General features: G+C 46.6%; 3 protein-coding genes across 4 annotated transcripts in view; 2 read left to right on the top strand and 1 right to left on the bottom strand.

The window, feature by feature from the left end:
• Positions 1 to 12,223: 12,223 nt before the first annotated feature.
• Positions 12,224 to 19,705, top strand: LOC144102071 (uncharacterized). Its single transcript, XM_077635348.1, has 3 exons — positions 12,224 to 13,080; positions 13,842 to 13,977; positions 14,845 to 19,705. Exons 1-3 carry the CDS (start codon positions 12,434 to 12,436, stop codon positions 15,061 to 15,063), a joined length of 1,002 nt encoding a protein of 333 aa, XP_077491474.1. The 5' UTR covers positions 12,224 to 12,433; the 3' UTR covers positions 15,064 to 19,705.
• Positions 19,701 to 24,456, bottom strand: LOC144102072 (cyclin-dependent kinase 2-associated protein 1-like). 2 transcript variants are annotated; one of them, XM_077635351.1, is made up of 3 exons: positions 24,356 to 24,456; positions 23,978 to 24,042; positions 19,701 to 21,642 (listed from the first exon to the last, which is right to left on the bottom strand). In XM_077635351.1, exons 2-3 carry the CDS (start codon positions 24,008 to 24,010, stop codon positions 21,340 to 21,342), a joined length of 336 nt encoding a protein of 111 aa, XP_077491477.1. In that variant the 5' UTR covers positions 24,011 to 24,042; positions 24,356 to 24,456; the 3' UTR covers positions 19,701 to 21,339. The 2 variants fall into 2 exon arrangements, with proteins under 2 accessions (XP_077491477.1, XP_077491475.1); XM_077635349.1 differs by having other exon boundaries at positions 24,303 to 24,441.
• Positions 24,457 to 24,658: 202 nt separating this feature from the next.
• Positions 24,659 to 26,332, top strand: part of LOC144102069 (Golgi to ER traffic protein 4 homolog) — a 28,667-nt gene continuing 26,993 nt past the window's right edge. The window contains exon 1 of the mRNA XM_077635346.1: positions 24,659 to 24,785. Within this exon, the coding sequence (XP_077491472.1) occupies positions 24,676 to 24,785 (110 nt within the window). The 5' untranslated portion in view covers positions 24,659 to 24,675. The remainder of the gene's footprint in view (positions 24,786 to 26,332) is intronic.

The raw sequence follows: 26,332 nt of genomic DNA, 5'->3' as shown, positions 1-26,332 counted from the left end.
CGTCTTTGGCTGGCAAACGCACGTTTCCGGCAAATAAACGGCACTAAAACAACAAAACAAGTGCACGCCTACTGCCGAACGCTGCCTCTCACATGCTCGCTCAAAGAACCCCCTTTCCAACCAAAAGTGCCGGTGGAGCTTCCCCGTTTGCACGACAGGGGGCGCACATCCAGGGAACACAGATATTCCAAGAAGAGGGGGGAACCAAAACCCGAAGTAGACAGAAAATGGGATACCTTCATAAAGTGTAGAAGGGACGCATCCTATTTGATTAATGAGAAAATTAGAAGAAAGGGTGCCCAATGGATGTCAAAAGTAAATAAAAAGGATAGAAAAGCAGCCCAAAAATTCTGGAAACATCTAACTGCAATGAGTAATAAAACTAGGCTAGAACAAAGGTTTATTGTTACAGATGAGGGTATTCGACTAGAAGGGGATGAAGCAATAAAACACATAGGAACAAGGATGACGGAAAAATTTTCAGCAAAGCACGTGGTACATAATTTATCGAAGGAGGATAGACAGGTTACAGCAATAGCTTCACTTGAGCAAGGAGAGTGGGAAAGGGCAGAGAAGAAGGTTCCTAGTGGCACATCAACAGGACCAGATGGTATCCCGATTATGATGATAAAAGAGTTAGGACCAAAATCCAAGCAAACATTAATACAGGTAGTGAACAAAATGATAGTGGATGAGAAAGTTCCCGATGAATGGCGATTAAGTAGAATGAACATGATATATAAGGGAAAGGGGGACAAAGCAGACGTAAGTAACTATCGCCCCGTAACAGTGACATCTGTGGTTTACAGGGTGGTGATGCAAATTTTAAAGGATAGACTGCAGGCTTGGGTGGAGAACGAGGGGGTGTTAGGGGAACTACAGAATGGGTTCCGGAAACAAAGGAGGTTGGAGGACAATCTATTTTCATTGACACAGTGTATAGAAATTGCGGAAAAGGAACATAGGCCCTTATTGCTAGCATTTCAGGATATTAGGGGAGCCTATGACAACGTTACTCAGGAGCATTTGTGGGACATATTGGGCACATTGGATGTGGAAAATGGAGTAATTAATCTTTTAAAAGATATATATATATAGAGGTAACAGAGTGCTCATAAAATGGGAAAAAAATGTATCAGGGCCTGTAGAGATACAGCGGGGGCTTAGACAAGGATGTCCTCTGTCCCCTTTGTTGTTCATGTTGTACCTGCAAGGTTTGGAGGCCAAGCTAGAGGGGAGCAGACTAGGTTTCAACCTATCTTTTTTCAAGCAAGGGGAATTGATTAAACAGACATTACCGGGACTAATATATGCTGACGATATAGTGATAATGGCTGACAACAAGGAAGACCTGCAGAAGTTGTTAGACATATGCAGTACAGAGGGAGATAGATTAGGCTTCAAGTATAGTAAGGAAAAATCTGCAGTCATGACATTTAATGAAGAGGGAGGCGAGCATAGAATACAGGAGTTCGTGCTAAAAGTAGTGAATGAGTACAAGTATCTTGGGGTGTGGATAAATAACAGTGTTGAGTATCTGACAGAGCATGAAAAATATGTAATGAATAAAGCTACTAGGAATGCAGCTGTCATGAAAAATAGGGCACTGTGGAATTACAATAGGTATGAGGTGGTAAGAGGGATCTGGAAAGGGGTGATGGTCCCTAGCCTGACCTTCGGGAATGCGGTCCTGTGTATGAGGCCAGATGTTCAAGCAAGGCTGGAAATTAGGCAACGGGGAGTAGGGAGGTTAGCTTTGGGAGCACATGGCAATACACCAAATCAGGGGGTACAGGGTGATATGGGATGGGCGTCTTTCGAGAGCAGAGAGGCTAGCAGTAAGATAGCATTTGAGGAACGATTGAGAAGGATGGAGGAAAAGCGGTGGGCTAGGAAAGTTTTCAGATACCTGTATATAAAGAATGTTGACACGAAATGGAGAAAGCGAACTAGAAAATTGACAAGCAAATATCTGGACCGCAGTAAGGGGGCAAATCAGCAATTATCGGTTAAGAAAAAGGTTAAAGGAACAGAGAGAGCTTTGTGGAAAACATGGATGCTGACGAAATCGGCACTAGAAACATACCGGACGTTTAAACAGGAAATTGTCAAAGAAAATATCTATGATAATTGTAGGGGAAGTTCTTTGTTGTTTGAGGCCAGGACTGGAGTTTTGCGGACTAAGACGTATAGAGTCAGGTACCAGGAGATAGACACTTTGTGCATTGCGTGCGGAGAGGAGGAGGAAACAGCTGAACACTTGATACTTTTCTGTAAAGGGCTTCACCCTACAGTGGAAGGCAGCGGGGCTGACTTACCCAAGGCATTGGGGTTTAGGGATAGTGAAGGGAAAGTGGATTTTAAGAGGTTAGAAGTAACCAAGCGAAGGTTATCTGGTTGGTGGCTAAAAGCAAGACAGGAGTAAAATTTCACAAGACATGGCTAGGTGGCTTGAGCCACCGCCCGATGTAAAGGGTTCAGCCGTATCCATCCATCCATCCATCCATCCATCCATGGTCCTATGGCATGACGCCAGAAAGCCACACTTCGTTAAAAGTATCAAGTAGGGTTTGTAAAGCCCTCCCTTCCAAGTTACGGAATAAGGAGTTAGCTATGCCGTCGTGCCCGGGAGTAGCGGTAGTTTTTAAACGTTCAATGGAGGCCAGCAGCTCTGCCATAATGAGGTCAGAAGTAATCCCATCGGAGGGCTCTGTAAACAATGAGTCAGGTGGAGACGTAGCGGTGCAGTCATAATTTGGAAAAAATTGACGGGCCGCTTGTTGTGCAAATGTGTCCTCATCCACATTTAGCGCGAGACAAATGCTCTCTGTGTAATCTGCAACCTGAGAAGGGCGCTCCATGGCGTGAAACACTCTCCAAAGATGTCTATTGCCCTGCGTAGAGGACAAGCGGGCACACCATGCAGCCCAGCGTTGCCTGCCTAGCCGCTTTGCATAGCGCCGCACCCGTGCGGTAGCGTGGTGAAGAGTAGGAAGAGCCGATGGGTCATCGGGGTGACGAGTAGCGTAAAGATACGCCTGGCGACGAAAATCCCACAGATTCAAGAGATGCATGTCCGGGTTTGGGTCGTCTTCATTTACAGTAGTGGTAATAGTGTGAGTAGCGAGAACAGCAGAGAGAGTAGACAGTGCTGAAGAGGGGTTGAATGTAGATAAATGATTGTCTGCGCGTATATAGTCCCATTATGTTATTTGTACAGTGCGGCGTATTTTCCGTGGACGCGTAGGCGTGAGGGAGATAAAAAGAGGGCAGTTTTAAAAAGGCTGTTTAAAAAAGGCTGTTAAAAACGTCCGAGCTTGAGACTCGGTGCGCTCGTCCCAAGTCATTGTTTCCAACTGGTTTTTAACCCCTTCAATAATTGGGCGGAGCTTTAGTAAACTCGCTCTCACACAATTTTAACCAACAGCAGTGCAGTGGAACCGTATGTGCAAGTGGGCGGAGCCCAGGGCTCCCCGGTGCGAGCCCAGTGGACCCCACACCTCCTGGAACGTGCAGGGCGCGTGACTCCGCGTGCGCAGCTTTGCTGCATGTGCATTCCATCGAGTGCCACGCATCGGATTTGCCGTCTCCGCTGACAGCAGCAAAGGAATGCCTTCAGCGGGACAAGGTCGTCGGCCCCCCTGCCGGTCAGCAGAGGATGACTCGGCGCCAGAGCCGAAAGGATTAGTGCCGTAGCTGGCAACGAGGCACCCTAAGCGCGGGCGTCACGCCTCGACGTACATTCCTAAATTTCCCCCGGGCATGACCGCTCCCGTGAACAGGTGCGGGGGGGGGGGGGGGGGGGTCTTCAAATTTATTTCATATTTGTTAATGTACCTTTCTGAAACTTAGCATGCAGGTATATCATATGATACTGATTTTAAATAGGCATTAAGATTTCAAATATCTCACCTGGAATGAAATATATGGCAGATTAGCATATCCTAAATATGTCATTTCTTACGGGCCTTTATAGTAATTTATCAGTTAAAGAAAGCTTTTTCAAGAATAAGCAGACATTTGCAAAGGCCCACAGCACATCATAAAGCTAATAAAATGTCTATAAGTCGTTTTGCTGATCATAAATAGTTAACAAAGTTGTAAAAAACATGGCAGTAATTAACCCACACTTGGCCTAATTGCTAATCTATCATGTTTAAAGGAAAAAGGAAAGCTTTAGGATGTGCAGTGGACCTTTGAAAATGTCTACATATTCTTAAAAAAGGTTCTTTTAACTGAGAAATTATCACAAAGGCCCATAAGAAATGACCTAATTGGGATGTTATTTTGCCATAGATTTTTTTTCAGGTGAGATATTTGAAATATAAATGCGTATTTGAAATCAGCATTCTATAATACATCTGTGTGCCAAGTTTCAACAGGTTATGTTCACAAATAAAAAATCAAGGTCTTAAGGCCCTCATTCCCCCCCCCCTTCCCCCCCCCCCCCCCCCCCCTTAAAGCGATAGTGTTTTTAGTGCAGAGCTCAAAAGAACTTCTTGCCACTCTGGATGACATAACTTCGGCCACCACGGCGTTCTCAATAGATATAGAAGATTTGTTCTACTCTATCCCGCATGAAGCCTTGTTTGCAGCTGTCAAGCAGCAAGTAGAAGAATATGGTGAAATCAGCTTCCGCAACGCAGTTAGCATGTCCTTGGAACAATTCCTTGAACTTTTGAAATTTTACCTTGCCTCGACCGCAATCTGCCCCAAAGGACAGTTTTATATTCATAAAAGTGGCGTTTGCATTGGTTCATCGGTAGCACCCGTCTTATGCAGTATTTTTCTCTCTTCTTTTGACCAGCGTTTGCAGTGTTGTCTCTACGACCAACATACTGTGCGCATCTTTAGGTATGTGGATGATTATCTCGTGATGGCAAACCTCTCTGCTAATTCTAGTCTGCCTGATTCAGTGAGTAGCATCCTCAATATTTTCAAGTGTGAAGGAAAAGGGCTTCATTTCACGCATGAATTGCCTAAGGGTAACCAAATCCAGTTTCTGGATATCAATCTAGAATTTACGGCCTCACATATCTGTTGGTCCTACAACCCCAGAATGAACAAGCAGTTTCTACCCTATGACAGTGCACATTCAAAGTTGGTACAGAGAGCGATCGTCCACCTGGCCTGCCGTTCCGCCCTAGAAAAGTCATGTCAGCACAAAATGAGTTTAAGTCTTAACCGTCAGATTGAGAGATTGTATGCTGCTGGGTATCCAAGGCAAATGATAGCCTGTGTTTGCGAAAGCCTGCTACAGAGCATGAAGAATACAAAACGTCAAGCAAACGAAGAACGAAAACCTGTGTGTACCATGCCTTACATGCATCGTGTGTCACACAATTTTAAGAAAGTCGCAGGAAGATACGGCGTCGAACTTGTGTTCGCGGTGCCGTGTAAGCTTTCTAAAGTGTGTGCTTTCTTGAACAGAGAAGATAGACAGAAAAGATGCAACGTAAACCACAGCCTTGATTATACAGAATGCGCCAAAGAAGTTATCTATCAGGTTCCATTGTCCTGTGGAAAGATGTACATCGGCCAAACTGGGCGATGCTTCAATGAGAGGGCAGCTGAACACGTCCACAATCTGTCTACCAACTCAGGGGGCAATTTAGCTTTACATTGTAAAAAGTGCGAAAAAAAAATTGCCACCCGTTTCTCGACAGCACGAAGTTCCTCGCGACGGCTAGAACTAAAACAGAAAGGGAAATAATTGGGGCCTTCCTAATTGCAAAGAATGCTAACAATTGTGTGAACACACCGTCCATTCTGCTTTCGAATAAAGAAATCTCGTTTTTAGAAACTAACACTTGAAACTGTCCTTTTTTAACCCTGCACCTTTACTCTTGTTACTTGTTGTTCCATCCCTCATAGCTTTTAGCCTAGTTTTAGCCTTTGTCATTTTTGCGTCACATTTACCTTTGTTTATTGTGGTTTTCATAATTCACTCTCGGTTTCATGGTTTTAGCCTCGTTGTTAATCTTTTGTATCGTTCATACGGTTTGTTTTCTATGCTTTCCTGCCTACTTTTTAGTGCTTGCACCTTCATCTTTTACCGTTGTTACTGTTGATTTCACGTCTCATTCTTTTGCTTCGTAAGTTTTTCGCTCGTAACACATGGTTAGGCCGTCTTCGTTTTCGTTCTCTTTGAAGTTTTGGTTTCACCGTCAGGTTTTATCTTCCTCTCTCCTTTTATCTAGGTATCAAGGGTGTTTAGGCACGCATACATTTGGGGTCTTCTAGACTGGTTCTCCAGATTGGCTCTAAGAAACTCTTAAACTTATCTGCTGTGCTGGATTGGGGTCGTGTCACATGGTGGGTGGCTTCATTTAAAAGGAATGCTCGAAAGCGTTTTTCGAATAAAAGTTGGAAGTCTGCGCATTGTGTGTGTACGTGTTTCCTTGCCTTTCGTCCCTGTTTCTGTCGCGCAGTTTAATCATGAACGTTAAGGAGATCGTGTGGCAAAAAATCTGGCGGCGTCATCGGCGTCGTTTATCGTGAGCGAAAAATGCACGAAAAATCTCCAGAGATCGAAGGAACCACGTAGGTCACGTGACCTTGTGGCGTTACCATAACTTTCCCGTCGAATTGTGAGAAAACTGACCACCGCGGTTGGTGGCAGCTAAATTAATGATTGGTCGCGAGAAGTTGCTCAGGGGGAGCAACCTGGTTCGCGCAAGCTCCACCGATGGCAGCACCTGCCATCGCAGGTTTAACCACTGCGCCTGGAATAGTCTATGAGGACTGCCATGAATCTGTGAATGTTAAGTAGAGAATGACCAATTCTGCGTACATGGGCGTTTCATGCTAAAGCTATCTTGTCATACCCTTCAGGCGGAGCTTAAGTGTATCCTCCAATATATATATATATATATATATATATATATATATATATATATATATATATATATATATATATATATATATATATATATATATATATATATATATATATTCACTGGAGAGCAGTCGCTTGGACCGTGACGAAAATGAGACCTCCTATTCAGTGACGAGACGCGCACCTGGTTCAGCTTTGACTATGAGATGGCAGGAGCCGCTGCGGTGGCTGAGTGGTTATGGCACTCGGCTGCCGGCCCGAAAGACGCGGGTTCGATCCCGGCCGCGGCGGTCGAATTTCGATGGAGGCGAAATTCTAGAGGCGCGTGTGCTGTGCGATGTCAGTGCACGCAAAAGAACCCCAGGTGGTCGGAATTTCCGGAGCCGTTCACTACGGCGTCTCTCATAGCCTGAGTCTCTTTTGGGACGTTAAGCCCCCATAAACCAAAACCATGAGATGACAGGTGGAATCGCGAAACCCCAACCGGTTCGCCCAAAAGCTGCTCCGATCGTATGCTACGTTGTGCCGCCGTGGCCGCTATAAGAATGCCTCGGCGGTGGGTACCGGTATTAGCTGTTCACTCAACGGCCTCTACCCTCTAGGCCTAAAGCAGGTAATTCCGCAACGTAGAAGTCAGCGCTCGGAGTAGACATATTTCAAAGGGTTAGTTATCACCCAGCAACTGCTGTAGATATTCGCCCTGACCTTCAGCTGCATGCGGCCGTTATCAGGTATACGGCTTCTGTTCTCGCGTGTCGATATCACTTGTGCGGCGTCGGGTAAAGCGAGGCCCTCGGATTACACGCAGCTTTCTCCGTGCTCTTCCGCGTAGCGCGGGTGTCGCTCTTGCGTCAGGCGAGCACTACGTGGATAAGGTTTATCGCGTCACGTGCCGGGTACAGGAAGCATATTACGTCGTTCGTCTACTGCCTTCGGGAGCGGCTTCAGCGCAGAAGCCATGTGTGCAGCCGCCAGACAAAAAAAGCATACGAAATGCATGCTTGGTATGGTTTATGGGGGCTTAATGTCCCAAAGCGACTCAGGCTATGAGGGACGCCGCAGTAAAGGGCTTCGGAAATTTCTACCACCTGGGGATCTTTAACGTGCACTGACATCGAACAGCACACGGGCCTCTAGAATTTCGCCTCCACCGAAATTCGACCGCCGCGGCCGAGATTGAACCCGCGTCTTTCGGTCCAGCAGCCGAGCGCCATAACCACTCAGCCAGCGCGGCGGCTGCGAAATGCATGTGCTCCGAAACAAATTCAATGTAGCGCGGCATCGTGACCCACTTTTGTGATATTGATACCAGCAGGGTGAGTATGCACGCTTGGACTGCGCTTGAGTGGATGCAAATGAGTAATTAATCCCTTTTTAACAAATCTACTCCACCTTGGGGGTTTCCCCTAAACATTTGACCGACTGCACATCGTACTGTTGCAAATTCGAGATGCCCATTTGAACCTGATCGCTGAGGAAGATGATTACTTGGAAGCTGATGAGTCATGCATACTATATAATGGCCATGAAGTCGGTACCAAACAAATTTTTGGAGGAAAATTAGCAAGAACAATAGACACTCATTGCAGGCACCAAAGCAAGCAGCCAACCTAAATGTCATTGTATTTCCTTCCTTAAAGTGTGGTTAAAAAGGCGCCCAAGTTTCTTCCGCCTTGAAATGTTTTATTTTCCTTTAATTGTGCTTTCTATCATTCGCTATTGTATACATTCACCGTAAGCCTAACGTCTTTCTTTTCCTCGCGTTCACCTATGTGATTTTACTTGGCATTCACCACCAAGCTCTGGCCAATCGCCACGCGTACACATGTATACCATATCTACAGCGGTCAACAACTTGCTGCACTTTACACAATGCACCTGTCTTGCGGAATCTAGCCAATTTAGCATCTTGTACTTTGCACGGCCCTAGATGCTGCAAGAAAGCATGCTGCCTCATGCGCGGTGGCTTTGGCGGAAGAGGTACAAAATTTCCGTCGTACGTGCTGCTCCCGGAAACTCCAATTGGACAGATCATTTAGGACGCGCCTAGGGAACATATGAACCCTAAACACGATTTTTTTTATTTGGCCACGGGCATATGCACGCGGTCAAACGCTTACGTAGTGCGAAATGCCGAAAAAATTGCGGGGGCACTTAAGCTCCGTATTTCAGGAGTGCATGTTGTTGGGCGAGTCGGTCGCACATCGTTGAGTAAAGGCACTGCGCAAAATAATACAAACATGGACGAGAAGGGCACAAGGACGGGCGTATAGGACAAGAAACGGGCGCAGCCCGTCCTTGTGGCCTTCTCGCCTATGTTTGTATTATTTTGCGCAGTATACCTTTACTCAACGACTTCAGCTCCGCCTTAAGGCTATGACGCGATATCGTACGTGATGGGTTAATTCCTCTACATGCAGGATCACTGCAGTGGCAGGTGCTCCCAGCAGTGGGCCTTGTGCGACCCAGGTTGCTCATCGCGAGCGACCAATCATTTAACTGCCACATTAGGCAGTTTGCTCACAATCCAGTGGGCAGTTTGTGATGACGCCGCAAGGTCACGTGGCCTAGGCGGCCCACCTGCACCCTTTGTTGCTCTTTGGGGACCACCTGCCAGAGCCATGCCCGGCATTTTTCGCTCACAACGCCAACACCGAGTGCCCAAGAAATCCCCAGGGTACTGGCGGTCCTGTGATGATTGCTGCCCTCCCAGCAGTGCTACATTTCCGGACTGCTATCCCCTACCCCATGTCGCAGATTTCACAGCACCGCTACATGGCGCCAGCATTTTCTGTAAAATAGGTCTGGTCAAGGACTACCACCAAATCTCCGTGCAACCATCGAATGTACCCAAAACTGTGATCATTGCACACTGATTTGGCCTTTTCGCATACATCCGAATGTCCTCTGAACAAAAACTCCAATGCCTTGTGGACAATGCATGACTTACATCGACGACATCGTCATTTTCAGTGGCGATGCTCAGCGGCATCTTGCAACGCCTTTCTGAATACGGCCTCATCATCATGAGAATCAAATGTGACCTCGGCACGTCGGAGCTTGGCTAGCTTGGCCACCGTGTGGACCGTTCTGGTATCCGGCCTCTTCCATCCAAAGTCAAGGCCATTGAAGAGTTTCCGCAGCCTTCTGCAATCCGCAAACTTCGCGAATTTTGCCTTACCAATTTTTGTTGCCATTTCATATGTCACTGTGCAGCACTCCTCAAACCATTGACGTTCTCCCCGCTACACTTACCTGTGCGGTTTCTCTGCCCAAACCAGCCGGCTGCTCACCTACGCCATCTTCCACAGCCACTCCTCAGGAGCGACCCGTCTCTTTGCGTCTCCAAGCTGCACCGGGCTCCTTCACTATAGTCGGATATAACTCAAGAATGCAGCTGCTTTTCCCCGTCAAAGTATCCCCTTCCAGCCAATGGGGTCGGCCAATTCTCATGACCCTGCTAGTGTCACAAAGCAGAGAGTGGTAGATGAATGGCGATAATCCTTTCCCTCTGTGGTCAGGAATAGACCCATATCTGCATTGAGGCGCCGCTCCCTGCATTGTCACACTAGCAGGGTCGTGAGAATTGGCCGACGCCATTGGCTGGAAGCGGGTCTTTTGATGGGGAAAAGTCACTGCGTTCTTGAGGGAGAAGTGTGCGTGTTGGCGGGGGGGGGGGGGGGGGGGAGGGGGGGGTTGGACAGGCGGCACTGGCCTCCGATGACGAGGATGACACGGAGTATCATCCGAGTTGGGCTTCCGCCTCGCGCTGTTGCCTCGCGCTTGTCTGTTCTAGCTGACCCAAGGCAGCCAAGGCAGCAGCATTACCGGACATTATACTGCCAATAAATCGGCCATTGCTTCCCTCGTCCCGGCCTCAGACTGGCTGAATCGACGCTCTCCGCTAGGTGACAGTGTATGACACCGCCGGTGGGTGTGGGCAAATGTGGGGCTCTTATGCTATATGGCATAAAAATATTCTGTATTAAAGCCTTTGAGGTCTCTATTGGCCGATGTGGAGGCAAAGGCCCGGCCTTTCGTCCAACCATTTCTGGCAGTCAGGGGTGTCGCTGCGCAGAGCGGCCTCCTACTGCGTGTGTTCGGGGTTTGGAATTGGGCCGATAATGGGATACGACGGGGGGGGGGTGAAAACACTTTCCGCTTCGTACAGCCGTGCACGATGAGAAAGACACCACCAAGGAAGTTAGCAAAATAAAGGTGGAATAGATGGTTGCAGCTAATTCCAAAAATTATTGCATACCAGTGACGGCTTTAAACTTGGCTGTCGTTCGAGGATTGGTGCTAGGGTGTTCGTTGTGGGGTGGCGCAGATCGCAAGATAGTGGGGAAGGGGCGTTGAATGTTGGCATGATGCTTCTGTGCAATTGCTGTTCGTTAGAAATAAATGAACAAAATGCAGCGATGACTGAGGGCTGCACATGTACCAAGGAGGGGGCCCAATACGGGCTGCGGTATCGTGAAACGTCCTCCTTGTCAGAGACTGAGCAATACGCTCTACAGGTTTCTCAGTGGCTCGGTAAATTCGCCTCCCCTTTACGCCGCGGTGACTGGTCATTTCAGGAAAACTGCTACCGCATGACTCATAGCCGCCAGAGATATGGTTGTTACTGTGCCCAACAAAAACATTGGTTGTATAGCCTTGCAGTTAGCCACAAATAAAGGTGGCCCATACCCACTACAGGGGAGTGGCCAAAACACAGGCGGTGAATTGCTGGAAACAGAAGATTGTTGTTGTTGACCTCATAAATAGAAGATGTTGTTGTTATTGTTGTTGCCTTAGTGACATGGCACGTAAGATAGGACGGCGGCTCTGAGGCACGATCTGATCTTAAACCTCTTCACAGAGCACTAGCCCAAGCACGTTTGTTGTGTTTTACGGTTTTAATGCGACAGCATTACTAGGTTCATGAGACGAAATTCCGTCGGCGACCGTCGTTGAGGCCGAGAGATGGTCCCAAAAAATGACCTAATTACGCCGTCTCTGAACGAGGCGCACGCGTTGCGTCAAGGCCAAGCGTGCTACAGGAGGAGCACATGGTGTCGCGTCTGATGACAAACCGCGGCAGCGAGGCCAAACGCGCTTAGCCTCGAAGTCCCGAACGTGTGCCGGTCTTCGTGCACAATACAAACCACGCATACTAACCATCTCGCAGAATGAACTTTAGTGGAAGAAACTCGGCCGCACAAAACAGTCTCTACAATTTTACTTTCATTCAACCCATCGAGGTTTAAAAAGATCGAAAAGATTCTTCGGGAGCAAGCTTGATGCAACTTTCCTGATTCGTCCGAGCCGGCGCGCTAGTTACTTTTTCGCTTCACGAAAACGTTGCGCTTTGATACGTCTAGAACGAACCACGAAAGAGCAACAAAAACAAACATGGCCGCCTAGACTGCGCGCGGAAGGCGTGGGCGCGGTTAGCGCGGTGCTTATCGGGCGGAAACTAGAAACGACAAGGGCGTTTCAGCCTCATATAGGCCGTGACAACGCGCGAACGCTCTCTCTCCGGCAAATAGGGCCTGTGTCACTCGGAGGTTTAAAACTCCTGGCGCAATAAGATGAACCATCGTCGTGAAAATGGCCCTAGCCGACGACGACAGCACGGAGGTCGCCGATGGCACCCCGGCATCGCTTCCAGTTCAAGAAGTGCGGAAGGCACTGCGGAACCTGCATAAAAAAGCCGTCGCCTCGGGCCTGTCCGAAGACGCCGTCGCATGCATTGTGGCCGACGAGGTGAGCACGTCGCAGCGACCGAGCGATTCGCGCGTCTTGCTCTTCAAATGGGCCGTCATCGCAGCCACGATCGCTTTCGTCTGCTTCAACCGGGGTATCCCGGACCTCGCGAACGATCGCTGCCTTGTAAACCGAGGCGGCCTGTACCTGGAGTTCACGCGACCCGTGCTGTCATGCGACTTTTGTCGCGCGCCTACCGAGGTGACCGAGCTGACGGCGATGAGCAAGGAGGACTTCCTGCGCATCGGCTACACCGACAGGCCGATCGTGCTTCGAGGTGGGGCAGCCAGTTGGAAGGCGATGCGGACGTTCAGCTACGCGTTCCTGCGGGACGTGTACCGTAACACCAGCGGCGCGTTCGATGTGAGTCGCCACTACTGCCAGTTCTTCAAGTACGACACCGACTTCGAGGACCTGGAGGACTTCTTCGGCATGCCGGAGTCGCGGGCTGCCATGTCGAGTCCCGAGGAGAAGACGTGGTATGTGGGATGGTAAGTGAGAAGTGCGGCTTTTGCTGGGCCCGTTGGCGGAGTGTTACCGTCAGTGCGATCATGTCGATCGCAAACTTGGTCTAACGGTTCTAACCTCTCAGTGGCATCTTTGCCGACTTCAAGTGGTAATGCAATGAGCTATGAGCATAATGGAATTGACACGGACACTGCAAACTTAAGAGGCGAAGTCAATGTCTGTTCAGCAGCGATTTCCTGTTGTGCTGCTCTCATGATTGAAAGGGTTAATAATAATAATAATAATTGGTTTTTGGTGGAAAGGAAATGGCGCAGTATCTGTCTCATATATCGTTGGACACCTGAACCGCGCCGTAAGGGAAGGGATAAAGGAGGGAGTGAAAGAAGAGAGGAACAAATAGGTCCGTAGTGGAGGGCTCCGGAATAATTTCGACCACCTGGGGATCTTTAACGTGCACTGACATCGCACAGCACACGGGCGCCTTAGCGTTTTTCCTCCATAAAAACGCAGCCGCCGCGGTCGGTTTCGAACCCGGAAAGTCCGGATCAGTAGTCGAGCGCCCTAACCACTGAGCCACCGCGGCGGGATTGAAATGGTTCGGTTCAGCATCTGGAACAGAATGGGATGCACATCAACAAACACGTGGTATTGTACAAACGTAGAAAGTTGCCAACAGACTGTGGTTTTGCTCACGGCAGCAATGTTTATTCAGCCAAAGCCCGCATCATTGAAGTTGCGACTGAAGCCAACAGTGAATGAAATCACCTACATTGGCTTCTTTCAGGAGCAACTGTGACCAGCAGGTTGTTGCAACCTTGAGAGAACACTACACAAGACCAGACTTCTTCCCCGAGGATTCTGAAGCGAGCATCATAGACTGGATATTTATTGGATACGCAGGAAACGGAGTCAAGACACACGTAAGACACATTTTTCACATCTGAGTGAAATGTAAGGAGCAGTAGCTGCATGATCGATAACTAATGATGACAGGGAGTTGTGCTTCTGCTGTAGTGCCCATGAGGAATGCTTCAGCGTTATTGAAGCTCCCATTTTTATTACGCTAGCACTTGTAGTGGCCATTCCCCGCATTTAGCTGTTGTGTCTTTGTCTTTGTCTCTGTTTGTATGAAGCCTGTTTTGCGGCAGGCAGCAGCTCAATTAATCGTGAGGAGCTGCTCGCGAAGAGCAAACTGGATTGCAGTCCAACCCAAGCAACCCAAGTCCCACCTGAGGCAGTACCTGCCATAGAATGGCAATGGCGCATCGCTTGACCCTTGCACCACTGCGCCAGGAGTGGTAGGAAGACTCCCAGGGATCTGTGAATGTAGAGAATGACCAATTCCGCAAAGCAAGTTGCTTGATAAGGTCTTAGCTCCGGTCTAAGGTTTTGCTTTCAGTGGTTCAGGTTGAAACTAGTAGCCATCCATTTGCCTGTGTCGCGTTTGGTTTATGGAGTTTAACGTCCCAAAGCGACTCAGGTTATGCAGTAGGTGGAGGGCTCTGTATAATTTCGACCACCTGGGTTTCTTTAATGTGCAATGAAATCGCACAGCACGTGGGTCTCTAGCATTTCGCCTCCTTCGAATTGCGACCGTCGCGGCCAGGATGAAACCCGCATCTTTCGGGTCAGCAGCTGACTACCATAACCACTGAGCCATTGCAGTGGCTGATGAATATAACACCATAGCACAGAAGTTAGTTTTTGTGGCCTGCTAGGTTGTGCTGTGACAAGCAATCCACGACGTTATCTTTATTACTTACACTTTGCCTTGTACTACCTTATAGCTTGACTACGTGCATCGTCCGTCGTGGCAAGCCCAGATCCGGGGGGCGAAGACCTGGACCCTGCTGCCGCCTCCAGAGTGCGAAACAGTGTGTGTGCCTTCCTTGAAGGTCACAGTTAGGCCCGGTGACATCATTATGGTAAACTCCAACCACTGGTACCACAGCACTTTGGTTGAGCCTGGCGACATCAGCATCACCATTGGGTCAGAGTACGACTAAGGTTTGGCTCGCATCAGGCGGTTTCTGCAGCCGATACAGCAGTAGCACTTCATTCATCAGTCTTGAAGCTGTGCGAGGAAGAGTTATTACGGCCTACATTCGACTCCAAGAGCTTTCCACTGTGTGGCCTGGCCACAAGATAGGAGTTACAAAACTACAAGTACCCGTTCCCCTTCGTCTTATGAAGTCACAGCCACATTTTGTATAGATGGAAGGCAAACTTTCACTACGAACTGCCTGCTTTCATCTTCCTGGGCATGTGTTATGGATACAGGCTGGCAGAATTTATTTCAATGGCTGTTGAATGGGACTACAGTTAATCAAAAGTTGAAATAAGTTGACCGTGTTCATGAGTGATAAGCTCAAGAGTGAGCTTTTGAGTGAATGGTATTTGTGATTGAATGTATTGATGGGAGAGTGAATTGGAGAGTGAAAAGGGTGTGCAACCAGTGAGATCTCGCATTGAACCTGAAAGTCTCACCTTAGAGGATCTGTTGCTATGAATTCGAATCTAGGGGCACCACTGTTTGTCCGGTGTCAGAGTGTTTCTTTCATGAAAATGCAAATATGTGCTCATTATTTTTTATTGAGGTTTTGTAGACGCATCTCATTATGCTGACTGAACTGGCATAGCATTTTGTGCACAAAGACGTAGCAGCAACAGTGGATACACAAAAAAAATATACACAACAGCTGAGTTGCTTGCATCTGTGCTCGCAATAAATTCGAATTCGATACGAATTTGTAGGCACACAAATTCATCAGTGTATTCGTTGGGATGTGCCTGATTGTAGGGGAGCTTCAGCAGACAGTTTTTTTTACTGTAGGTACTTCCAACACAATTCGGCCCCTCATAACACTTGAAAGGGATCATATTTGTGTGGTGCACCTAGAATGTTCAGCCAGCTGTGTGTGAACCTCGGGAGGGTGTATTAAGAAGTGCCAATTGATTTCTGGTTCCACAATGTCTAAAATTGATGGTGCAAGTACATGACAATATGTTGTAGAACACACGTGTACAAACAGCAATAGATTATCAGTTGCTGTTATCATTTGCAAAGTCTCAATGCATTTGACAGACATGAAAGTGAATTATCAGCTGTGAAAATGCTGTGCTAACTGGGGTGACGAGTGAAAGAATTCTGGCACAATCAGGAATACTCAACCCAGAACAGAGAACACATATGAGCACCGCTGAGGCATGTTCCTTTTTTTGTTCCAGATTCCTTTTTCTAGCTTTATGCCACTTACTAGTCCAGCAAATTTCTTTCCGGTGTAAAGCCAGTCCTAGCTTTCATGACAGTGCTGCACATTTTCCAGGTGCTAGCTGTAAGCAAAGCAGTATACAATGCATTTGTCCAGAATAACTTCGAGACTGGCTGTTCAAGTGCTACTTCTGGATGCTGCTTGAGAAGGAAATTATGAAGGCACAGTACTGTCTTGTGCGTTATTGGTGCGATTGTTTCAAAACATGTCCCACCCAGATGTCAGTATGTGTTGAATCAAAGCACTGATGCAATAACTTGTAGGGATGCAAAGGGGAGAACATTTTACGGGCATTGTTGTGCTTTATCCAGCACTCTTTCGTAGGAGTCTTTTTAAAGCGTAGTTAATATGTTGGTTGAAGTGTTAGCTAGACACTCTACTGTGTTCCACTGGCAAAGCTAGCCAATGAGGGTAACCTTAGTCTCCACAGGGCTACCTTTCAATCCTATCTGTGGCGACTTGTAGTGTGGGTGCTGTTTCTTGATGCACTGCCGGTGCCTTTTGGGGAAGAGCTTTCCTGGCTTCTGGGGCTGCATTCTCTAATGAGAATTTCCGGTGATATTCCCACTTTTTTGCAATTCTGCGTTGCCTCTCTTTGAAAAAATAGTTGGCTGGAGTGACGTGGAGCGTGGAAACGTGGAGTGACAAGGTAGCTACAGCTGGCCATGTGGAACTTGGTCACCTGACCAACCATGTGACGAACCACGTGATCAGGCGTGGCGGCATAGCCATAGGGTGGCGGCTCCGCCACCACCACGCTGAAGGCTCGAAATGCTACCGTAATGTAGCTCTCGCTACAAAATAGATTGCTGGGCATTTTCGACTGGATGTACCTGTTAATCATGCTTTGGTGTCAGAAGTAATGTCCAAATTCTCCTCTGTCTTTGTAAGACAGAATGCTGTAGTAATGACAGCATCATTTTCTTTAAAAGATGCCGACGCAGGAGTGTTCCTGGTTCTGGGACAACTGACAAAAGCAAGTTGGGGGAGACTATATCATTCTTCTACCCATGTTAGCACATATGGCGTCAAATCGGCAATGAGAGAGCATATCCAGAATAATTTCTTCCACCATGCTTAATTCGGCTATTTCGACCTGTATATTCTGGAATTTTGCTGAACAGATCATTTCAGAATGCAGCCCAGTATTGTCACGCTTGCTTTTAGCTTTATTCCTCTATGGTCACTTGACAAGGACTGAACGAAACATGTCAGCGACTACGAGTCAGCTTAGTTTAGCTGTAGTGCAGTCTCGTGAACGACATTTTGTGTGTGCTGCTGTTAATGTCCCTTGTTGCAATAGCATAGTGGTGAAATCAGACACGCCTTAGGTAAACGGGGTGTGGCAATATACTACACTAAACTGTTCTGTAATTGCTGCTTCAAATATTTAGTATTATTTTTATATCTAGTCCTTTTGTACCAAAGTACCGCATATAACCAAAGGTTGCACGAGAGCCGAGGATCTGCTAGGAACATTTTCCTTGGTCGCCTCCACTGTACTTCACAACAGTGTATTTTTGAAAGTGGATTCCAGAAGTTCACATGAGCATCGTGTTTGTGTACTTTCAAGTCTTGTGCTATGTGATTGCCAAGCTTTCTTTTGACTTGCGATATACGGAGTTTGACTTCGTGGTGTTGAGCCAAGGTCACTGGGTAGTTTTTATACCTTGGTATTTTCTGTGTTATTTGCTACGTCATCTTTCCTGATATTCTGCACTCAGTTCGTTGACCTGTGTGCTTTGTTTCAAGCTGGTGACACTTTGTCGCATTTTTTTCCTTGCGCTTTGTTTCTACAAAGCACTTGAACATTTCGCTACATTTATACACTTGTTTTGCAACATCTTTACTTCCTACTCACACATGCAATATTGCGTGCAGTTATCGCATTGAGGCACCTTTTAAGCAAGCTTTTTGCTTTTTAGTACGTCAAAAAAAAAGGGGGGGAGACGTGTGAAGAAAGCAAAGCTCAAGAAAGGATGCTGTGTATGTTTTAAAATATGAAACACCTCAGCTTGAGGTTTTATTTTTGTCCCAGGGCAGCTATCTGTGCAGAATAAGTCTCAGGCAGCTGCCCATTTAGGAGAATGCAAATCTGTGTGCATTTAACCCACAAATAATCCTGCTCAACAATTTCGAGTGCAAAGAAGGTCAGCCTTCAGCCTCAAGTATGCTGTTGTCCGCATTATAATTCCTTGCAGGCTTTTAGGTACTAGTACTCTAGTAAGTGTTCGTATAATCTAGATTAGGACGCAGGATGTAAGAGTGCTTTCAACGTTGTAGCGCTGATGAACGATATGTACTTTTGCAGATGAATGTGTGCCTTTGTGCAGTGCAAAACCGCTGGGTTTGTAGCAATGCAAAAGAGTGATTTACATATAGCAGCATTTAGAAAACCGTTTTTTCTCAGGATAGCTCTAGGGTAGCATGTGAAGTGGTTTATGCATACTGTAAGCCATTGTCGAGTTTGTCAACGGATGAAATGTTCCTCTTAAGGGGTCACAGGAACAAGCTATGCATTTTATCTCGACGCCAAAGTTTTAGCATTTAAGATGTTTACCGTCGACTGCACTTGTTTAGCACTGGCACATTTGTTACACCTTCACACCCACATCTTTTTTTACAGCTGTGCCTTTCTTTGAACCGTAAACCTCACAAGGTAGAGGTCCAAGCTTCCGGTGGCATTTTTTTGCACAGGTCTTAAAAGAGTGTTCAGATTTCCGAGTTGCCCTGAATGGGCAGTAGAAATGCATGCGGTAGTATCGATTTCTTTGAGTTTGCTCACTAGATAAAGAGGGTGGTGCTACATAATGACATATTTTTCAGGTATGGTTATTGACAACAAAACTGTGAAAGCCAGGCTGTTTCTTTGTATGAAAGGATTTAGTTTTAGGTTGTTAGTGGTTTCATTCTGTCTGTGGCAGTAGTAAAATATCTGTGCATTATAAAAAGTATGCATTTGCCAAATTATTATTGCTTCTAAACATGCCACAATTGCATTTAAAGTGCGACAATCTACCTCCATTTGTCTTACGATGTGTACCTACTGTCCAACTACATTAGATTCCAAAAGCTTGACAATGTGCATTGGTGTGCAACTTCCCACATTTCCTAGCATATTTTAGACAAACTTTAACAAGAAGCCTACGAATGCATTTTTGCATTGACAAATTGTTCGCAAACATGCCATCGAAAATATGGGCAGTTACACTGGTTAAACAATTAATAGCAATACTGTTTTTTTGTGGTGTTACGGTTGTTCCTGGATTGATGAAAGACCTCATCGGGAGGTAGTTTGTTTCAGGGTTTCCAGTGCCGTCCTATTTACATGTTGATAGATGTTTCGATGAATAAAGGGGTTACACAGCACAGCATACTCTGGGTGTGTTTATTCACTCATTCATAAAGACAGCAATAGCGTGAAAATAATGTCACTCCTTGGATACCCAGGCTTGGACTTTGCACACACATTTGTTGACACTGGATCAATACTAAAAGCAGTGTGGTGAGATCAGTGTATGCTTCTATAGTTATTTGGTTAACACAAGCAGTGAAATAGACTGCTTGCAGAAGAGATTCATGAAGTGCCCCTAGGATACAACACACACTGCAATACAAAGCACTCTAAAGCCTTGTCAGTACCACTTATGGACAGAGCTTCAACGCAATACACTAAGCTGCTCACACAAGCCAACAGGTGCAGAAAAGATAGAAAAGCACGACTTTTGGCAGCACATTGTGGCATACGAGCGCTGCATTACCGACTTTACAAGTTCTCGATTAGCCATAAAACCCTGCACTGCCTTAAAAAGGCGGGTTACTAAAACCAAGATCAAACAACAGCCTCCAAATGCCATTCCCTGCAATGCATTCTTTTTTCGATATTATACAAAGGATAAATCCTGTCCTTCACAAGTGTGGCTGAACTGTCAGAAGTGTTGTTGTGACAATATAAGATAAAAAAAAGCACACAAATGTAGCAATGGCTTCCAGCTCTGTTGCTTTTCCATGCAGGGTTAAAGTGTTTAGTAAATCTGGGCAGGGGGTGCGGATGTGTGTTGCATTCGTGCCCCTCCATATCATGAGCACACACCACTTTGAGCCCCAGAGAACTCCTTTTTCTGAGAGAGTCTGGAGTAGCTACACTCTAAACAGAAGGGAGAGTAAGCTGTCCCCTAGCACACTCCCTTTTATGAAAGAAGGAGGGCACTAGAGAACAGCTTACTACTCCCATATAAGCATATTCGTGACCAGTCATGGGGCAGTGGGCACGTGCGCAGGCATCAACACCAACAAAAACAGCGCGGTTTCACCAAACACGCCATAAGGTGCAGCTGTCGCAGTAAAACAACATGCAGCGGTGCACCACACATACACACCCTGCAATGGCAAAGAAAGAGTTTGAATTGGGCCCTAGATATGCCTGCTCTTGTCCGGTACTGTCCCCACACTGTCCTTCTAGCTACAGAAAACCAACTAGCTGAACAAGCGTTAATTCCTAACCGCAGCTCAGTTCATCCCATGTTTAAGGCCCTTCTAGGAGAAAAGAAGGGGCAAAAATAAGAGTGGATGGAGCCCACACTGAACATAGTTATTGCACGCTTAAGCCAATCAAAGATAAAGAACTCTATGCCTGAAACTAGCAAAAGCGGAAAATTTAGAGAAAAAGCCAATCTGAATAAAAACTGGAGCACAACAAGAGAGGTTTGCAGGGTAACGAGGACAGAAAGCTCTCAGCAGGAAGTTGTGATGCAAACCAAAAAAGGTTTGTCCTGAATATTCTTTCCAGAGACCATTCCTGTCTTCCTCAGCACAATTCACTTCTCACGCCCAAACCCTATAAAAAGTTTAATGTTGAGCAAACACCTAGAAAGCCACGTGTTAAAAAGAAAAGGTAGAAAAACACCATAAACACTGAAGCGAAAGAGTAAAAAGGTCCTTAACACCTATTTATCTAGGAACATCCCTCTCCCTAACACCACTTTCCCTGCTGTCACTTCGTATAGTCCTCTAAGACCTGGCGTTGCGTTCAGTCTCCATGAGGCACTCCCGCACAAGGATGCGCGCATGCACAATGCCACGCTTGAGGCGTTCAGCTGAGGACTTGCTCCCGGCGTACGTGGGCCGTATGTCACGGCCAAGCTCCTCGATGACGGCCAGCAGCTGGGTGTACTTGGATGTCTGTGGGTGGCGGGCACCGTCACCGGGCACCAGGCCCATGTTGACTGCGCCCGGACTGTGGCTCGTCTGCAGGGGTGTGCCGGGCTGGCTCTGGCCCGGAGAGTCGGTGGAACGAGAGTCTTCATCCATCACCTGCAAAGACAATGAGACAAATGTGAGAATGTTGTGGATAATGGTACAGCACACGCTCGTTAATTAAAACTCATTTGAACATAGTAGCGGCTTTGTGGTTTGAACAACGGACTCATATGCTGGAGGTGTGGGGTTAGATCCTCAGTGCCAAGGCAGGTGCCTACTGCCTTTTTTAACAGGTACAACCTTTCCCCTGCCCTGATGCTCAGATTCTCGGGGGCTGAAATGTTTGGGGAAAGTGTGGCTTTGGCCCCACTGCGGAATGACCCAAAACGCATTGTGCTATAGCGGGGTTGGGCCAAGTTGTCCCTGTGCCACTGAAAATCCTTTGAAATCGCTTAAGCCAAACCACGGGTTTCTTCGGGCGGTTTATTTGAACTGACATTTTGGATATGTAAACATCAAGGGTATCAAAAAGGGTCTCCTTAATTGTAATTCTGCAAGGTTAGACCGGAGGCAAAACGCAAAGGTGGTCAAAATTATCCTGGAGACCTTCACTACGGCAGCTCTTTCTTCTCTCAGTCCCTCCTTTATCCCTTCCCTTACGGCACCCGCCACGGTGGCTCGGTGGTTAGGGCGCTCGGTTACAGATCCGGAGTTCGCGGGTTCGAACCCGATCGCGGTGGCTGCGTTTCGATGGAGGCGAAACGAAATGCTAATGTGCCTGTGCACTGGCATCTTAAATGTCCCCAGGAGGTCGAAATTGTTTTCGAGACCTTTTCCTTCTTTTCTTCTTGCACTACCTCCTTTATCCCTTCCCTTAACCCCAGTTCAGGTGTTGGCCGATATGTGAGACAGATACTGCGCCATTTCTTTTCCCCGAAAACCAATTTCACTTCACAGTTCCATCCAATTTTCAGTCTACTTTGAGTTAAAACTGCCGAGAGTTGCCTCTTCATATTGCAGACACTGCTACTTCTATTCAGAAAACCTTTCTCACCTATATGGTCTATGCAATCCTCAAGAAAGCCAATTAAATCATTAGTTTTGCCATGTGGAACATGAAATGTTATTTTTCTGCGAGCATGCAAAAATATTTGCACTAAGTGCCTCAACAGTTGTAGATATCAAAATACACCTATTTGTCACATAAGCACTAGGGAGCCCCGATTTTTTTTTTCTTGGGAGGGGGAGGGGGGATGCATATGCCATGGACTCTGTCTACAAGCCCAAGCTGGAGGACACACAGCCAACTTCATTGTTTTAACAAATATTTACTGTCTTTGCTAGCTAACATCCCAGCTGCAGTATGATGAAAGCTAAAAAAAAAATCATTGCGGGCTGTAGCACACATTCAAAAACTGCTGAGAGTATGCTATGAAGTGCATGATTTGTGTACAGGTGCTGTCAAAAGTAAATGAGACAATATAAGTGGAAAAACTCAATATCACAGCCCTGATTTCGAGCATCCTTGAATAGATATATGCAACCTAATTGTGATTGTGTGAATTTTACAGTGCACCAATAAATTTCGACCACTGTGCTTCCCATTCGTTTTTTGTTTTTCGACAGCGCCGCCTTCCATTTACTTTTGACGGCGGGTGTAGCACATGGCGTTTGAAAAATCGCATCCAAGCCGAGGAGAGCTATTGGCTAAATCAGGCGAAGCTAGTGGCCACGCTCCGTCACGCGGACCAATCACGAAGCACTGAATGTTTGGCTTTCAGAACTTTTGCGGTAATCAGCCAAACATTTGTCTGCAAGCTTAAGTAACAGAAGGTCCTCCTCTTCCAGTTCACAATCGAATTCGTGTCCCAATTCGTAAAATTGTGAACCGTCACTATTCTGCACGGTGCTATTTGATTCTGATTGGAATGGTTCTTTATTGCCTTTCGCCACACTTTGATGTTTATTAACTTTGTTATTTTTTTGCTGCCATTTCACCCACCCTGCTTGGACCTGTACAAGGTTTGCAGTATTGAATAAAGAAAGAAAGAAGAAAGAAAACCTTACGCACCAACAAGCAAGGAAAACCAACGTGCGAAACGGGACAGTTTCTCAATTAACGCTGCGTGAGTGTGTGTGTGGGGGGGGGGGGGGGGGGGTCCTTTACTTTTGCTTGGAAGTATAGAACAAACCCGGTGAACGGCACAGAATTGCGAGGATTTCGATACCGTGATTTTTTTCTTTGTAGCTTTAAAACTATTTCGCTGAAGCCATACGCGAAATGAAGTTGCGTAGCCTGAACTCCGAAAGCAATACCCGTCACAGCACAAGACGGGTTGACGACGAGATATGAAGAAGCCGCGAATGTACTGTACTTCGCTTCGAATAAAAAAAAAAAAACGTGTCCGCTCAGCGCAGCTCTCTACAGGCCATGTCGAAGGTCGCTTACCTCTATCGATTTCAACAGCCACTGATGAAGCATGTCAACGAAAGTGAAGGCACGGAATCACGAACCTGTGGAACACAAGAAAGAAGCACCATTAACGCCGACAAGTCTCTCCGCGTGCTAACGGCGTCCCGCAAAAGTTTAGAGCGTGCCACAGTCACCCGTTAGACACCGCGCAGAGCGCGATGCCTAATCACTCCTTGCACTCGCGACACCGACCGAACCGCACGTCGGCGTGTCAAAGGCTCTTGGGTCAGTTTGGAATCTCCTCTCAAGTTACCGCGCGCTGTCGATACGATCAAAAAGAAAGTATCGAAAATGAACGTACGCTAGGACCCAACATCATGCAGAGAGGTAGTACAAAATTCGGGAACTCCTCACAAGTTTCTGCCAGCCCAGCCGCAAACCCAACCCTGAGAAAGAAAATAGAAGTATCACAACGAGAGGGAAATTAAAATAATGGGAGCATTCTTTTATTAACGGGAGTGCCGAAAAGCGACACATAACAAAACACTGAAAACCTATAATTTTAAACGCTTTCTTTGTATTTAAAAGTACATGCAAGTTTGTTGCTTTTAAAACACATGCACAAATGTGGTGCAAAATTATAATTAATTACACTTTGATGGGTGGCTTACTGAAATGATTACTCCGTACCAAGTCGATTCGGGTTTTGTTACTTCCCAGATGGGCTGGCCAAAATGGCGTCGCGGGTGGCGGGGACAGTTCGTGTGCTAAACAAATTGCAAGCGTGCATCGATGCTGGAAATTACTACGAAGCTCACCAGATGTACAGAACTATATATTTCAGGTGAGCTGACGTGCCACCGAGTTTTTCGCCCCTTGTCGAGCCAGCAAACAGCTCAGCGCCGATCGCCAGTTCGTACTACACGCAGGATCGCTTCAGTTCCGTCGAGGTCTTGTTTCAGTTGTCGTCACCTGAGAACCAAATGAGCAAATCGCGCCTGCAGAAGCCCACGTAGCGCGATAAACTGTCGGAGCCTGTGCGGCGTTATGCACGGTTTTGTTCGATGGGTGCATCGCCCGACATTTAACTCCGCTCCTGTGACGAACAGACTGATGGTGCGTCTTGGAAGAGAGCTTGACGCTCATACGTCACACGTGTTTTCGTGGTTTCGAGACGTAGCACAGCCGGGCTCTGAGTCCGCAGTTGCACTACATCGTTTCGAGCTTTTCTGCCAGAAAAAACAACAACAATAAACATATGTGAACTGCTGGAAACCTTCGAAACGGAGCATAAAACACAGCGCAGCCGCATTTTGATGAGAATGCAACTGAGTGTATCCCGGCTGACCGTGATGAAACACGTTCGTTTGTCTTGCGTGGGTTGGTGGGACTTGTGCAGCTTTGGGGATACCGCGAGTTAAGATTACGCTGATGCAATTATTACTTTGAAGCTTAAGGCGCGAGCCAGAAGCTAGTTAGTGTGTTTCGAAAGCTCAAAACCGTTGTTGGAATTTCAGCGAATGACATTGCGACAGGTTGTGCGCTGATTAACGCAACGTTAACGTAGGTGGCTCATTGGTCAGGATGGTTTGTAGGGCTGTTGAGGCCACGTAGTGATCGCACCTAGTCGATAGCGACTGCGGCAGTTAACGTGGGTTGTGAAAAGCCTGCTATTGTATTGTTCCCCGAATAGGATTGAAAGAATTGCATAAAACCGAAACGTTTTGAGTGTGACCTTTTTACTTATGTAAAGCCTATTTGGCAGTGGTAGTTACGTACATACGTCATGCTAAGTGTAATTGTCATAGAAGTGCATTTGTGCTAATGTTTTCCTGCAAATCATAGTGTACTATCTAAGTTCTTTACAAGTATGCTGTTATGGCCATAACTGCAGTCCAAGTAGATTCCATCACTAATGTTGGGCACTGATTAAAAGTGTGACAAACAAATGAATTAGAAAATTATTGACTAAGTCCGATTTCTTCCTGAAAGAGATTTTTATTTATACTGATCATGTGGCAAGATTTTTGTGAAACCATATAAAAATGATTCTGCAATTTTCTGCCTTTTTTGTGCCATGAGATTTTTGTGGAGAGCTAATAGTTTAAGCAGGGCATAAATCTAAATGAAAATTTGTGTAAAACAGGGAAAACAGCTGTGTGCTTTATAAATATGTAAAGACCTTGAAACAGAAATATTAATAGGTTATGTGGAAGGGGGGAAGGCTTGCAGCTGCACAACATTGGAACAGAACACTGAAAGCTTTCTGAGCAGTAATAATCAAAATATGCTTTGTATTATGTGCATGTTCAGTGTAGCAGGGACCATACTTTGCAGTCCAGTGTGTTGGCAACCACTGTGCCTGTACTTGAGGTAAAGCGGCCTTTACTT

Source organism: Amblyomma americanum, chromosome 8 (genome assembly GCF_052857255.1).
Source record: "Amblyomma americanum isolate KBUSLIRL-KWMA chromosome 8, ASM5285725v1, whole genome shotgun sequence".
Classification (NCBI taxonomy): domain Eukaryota; kingdom Metazoa; phylum Arthropoda; class Arachnida; order Ixodida; family Ixodidae; genus Amblyomma; species Amblyomma americanum.
This window is presented reverse-complemented; position numbering and strand designations above follow the sequence as displayed.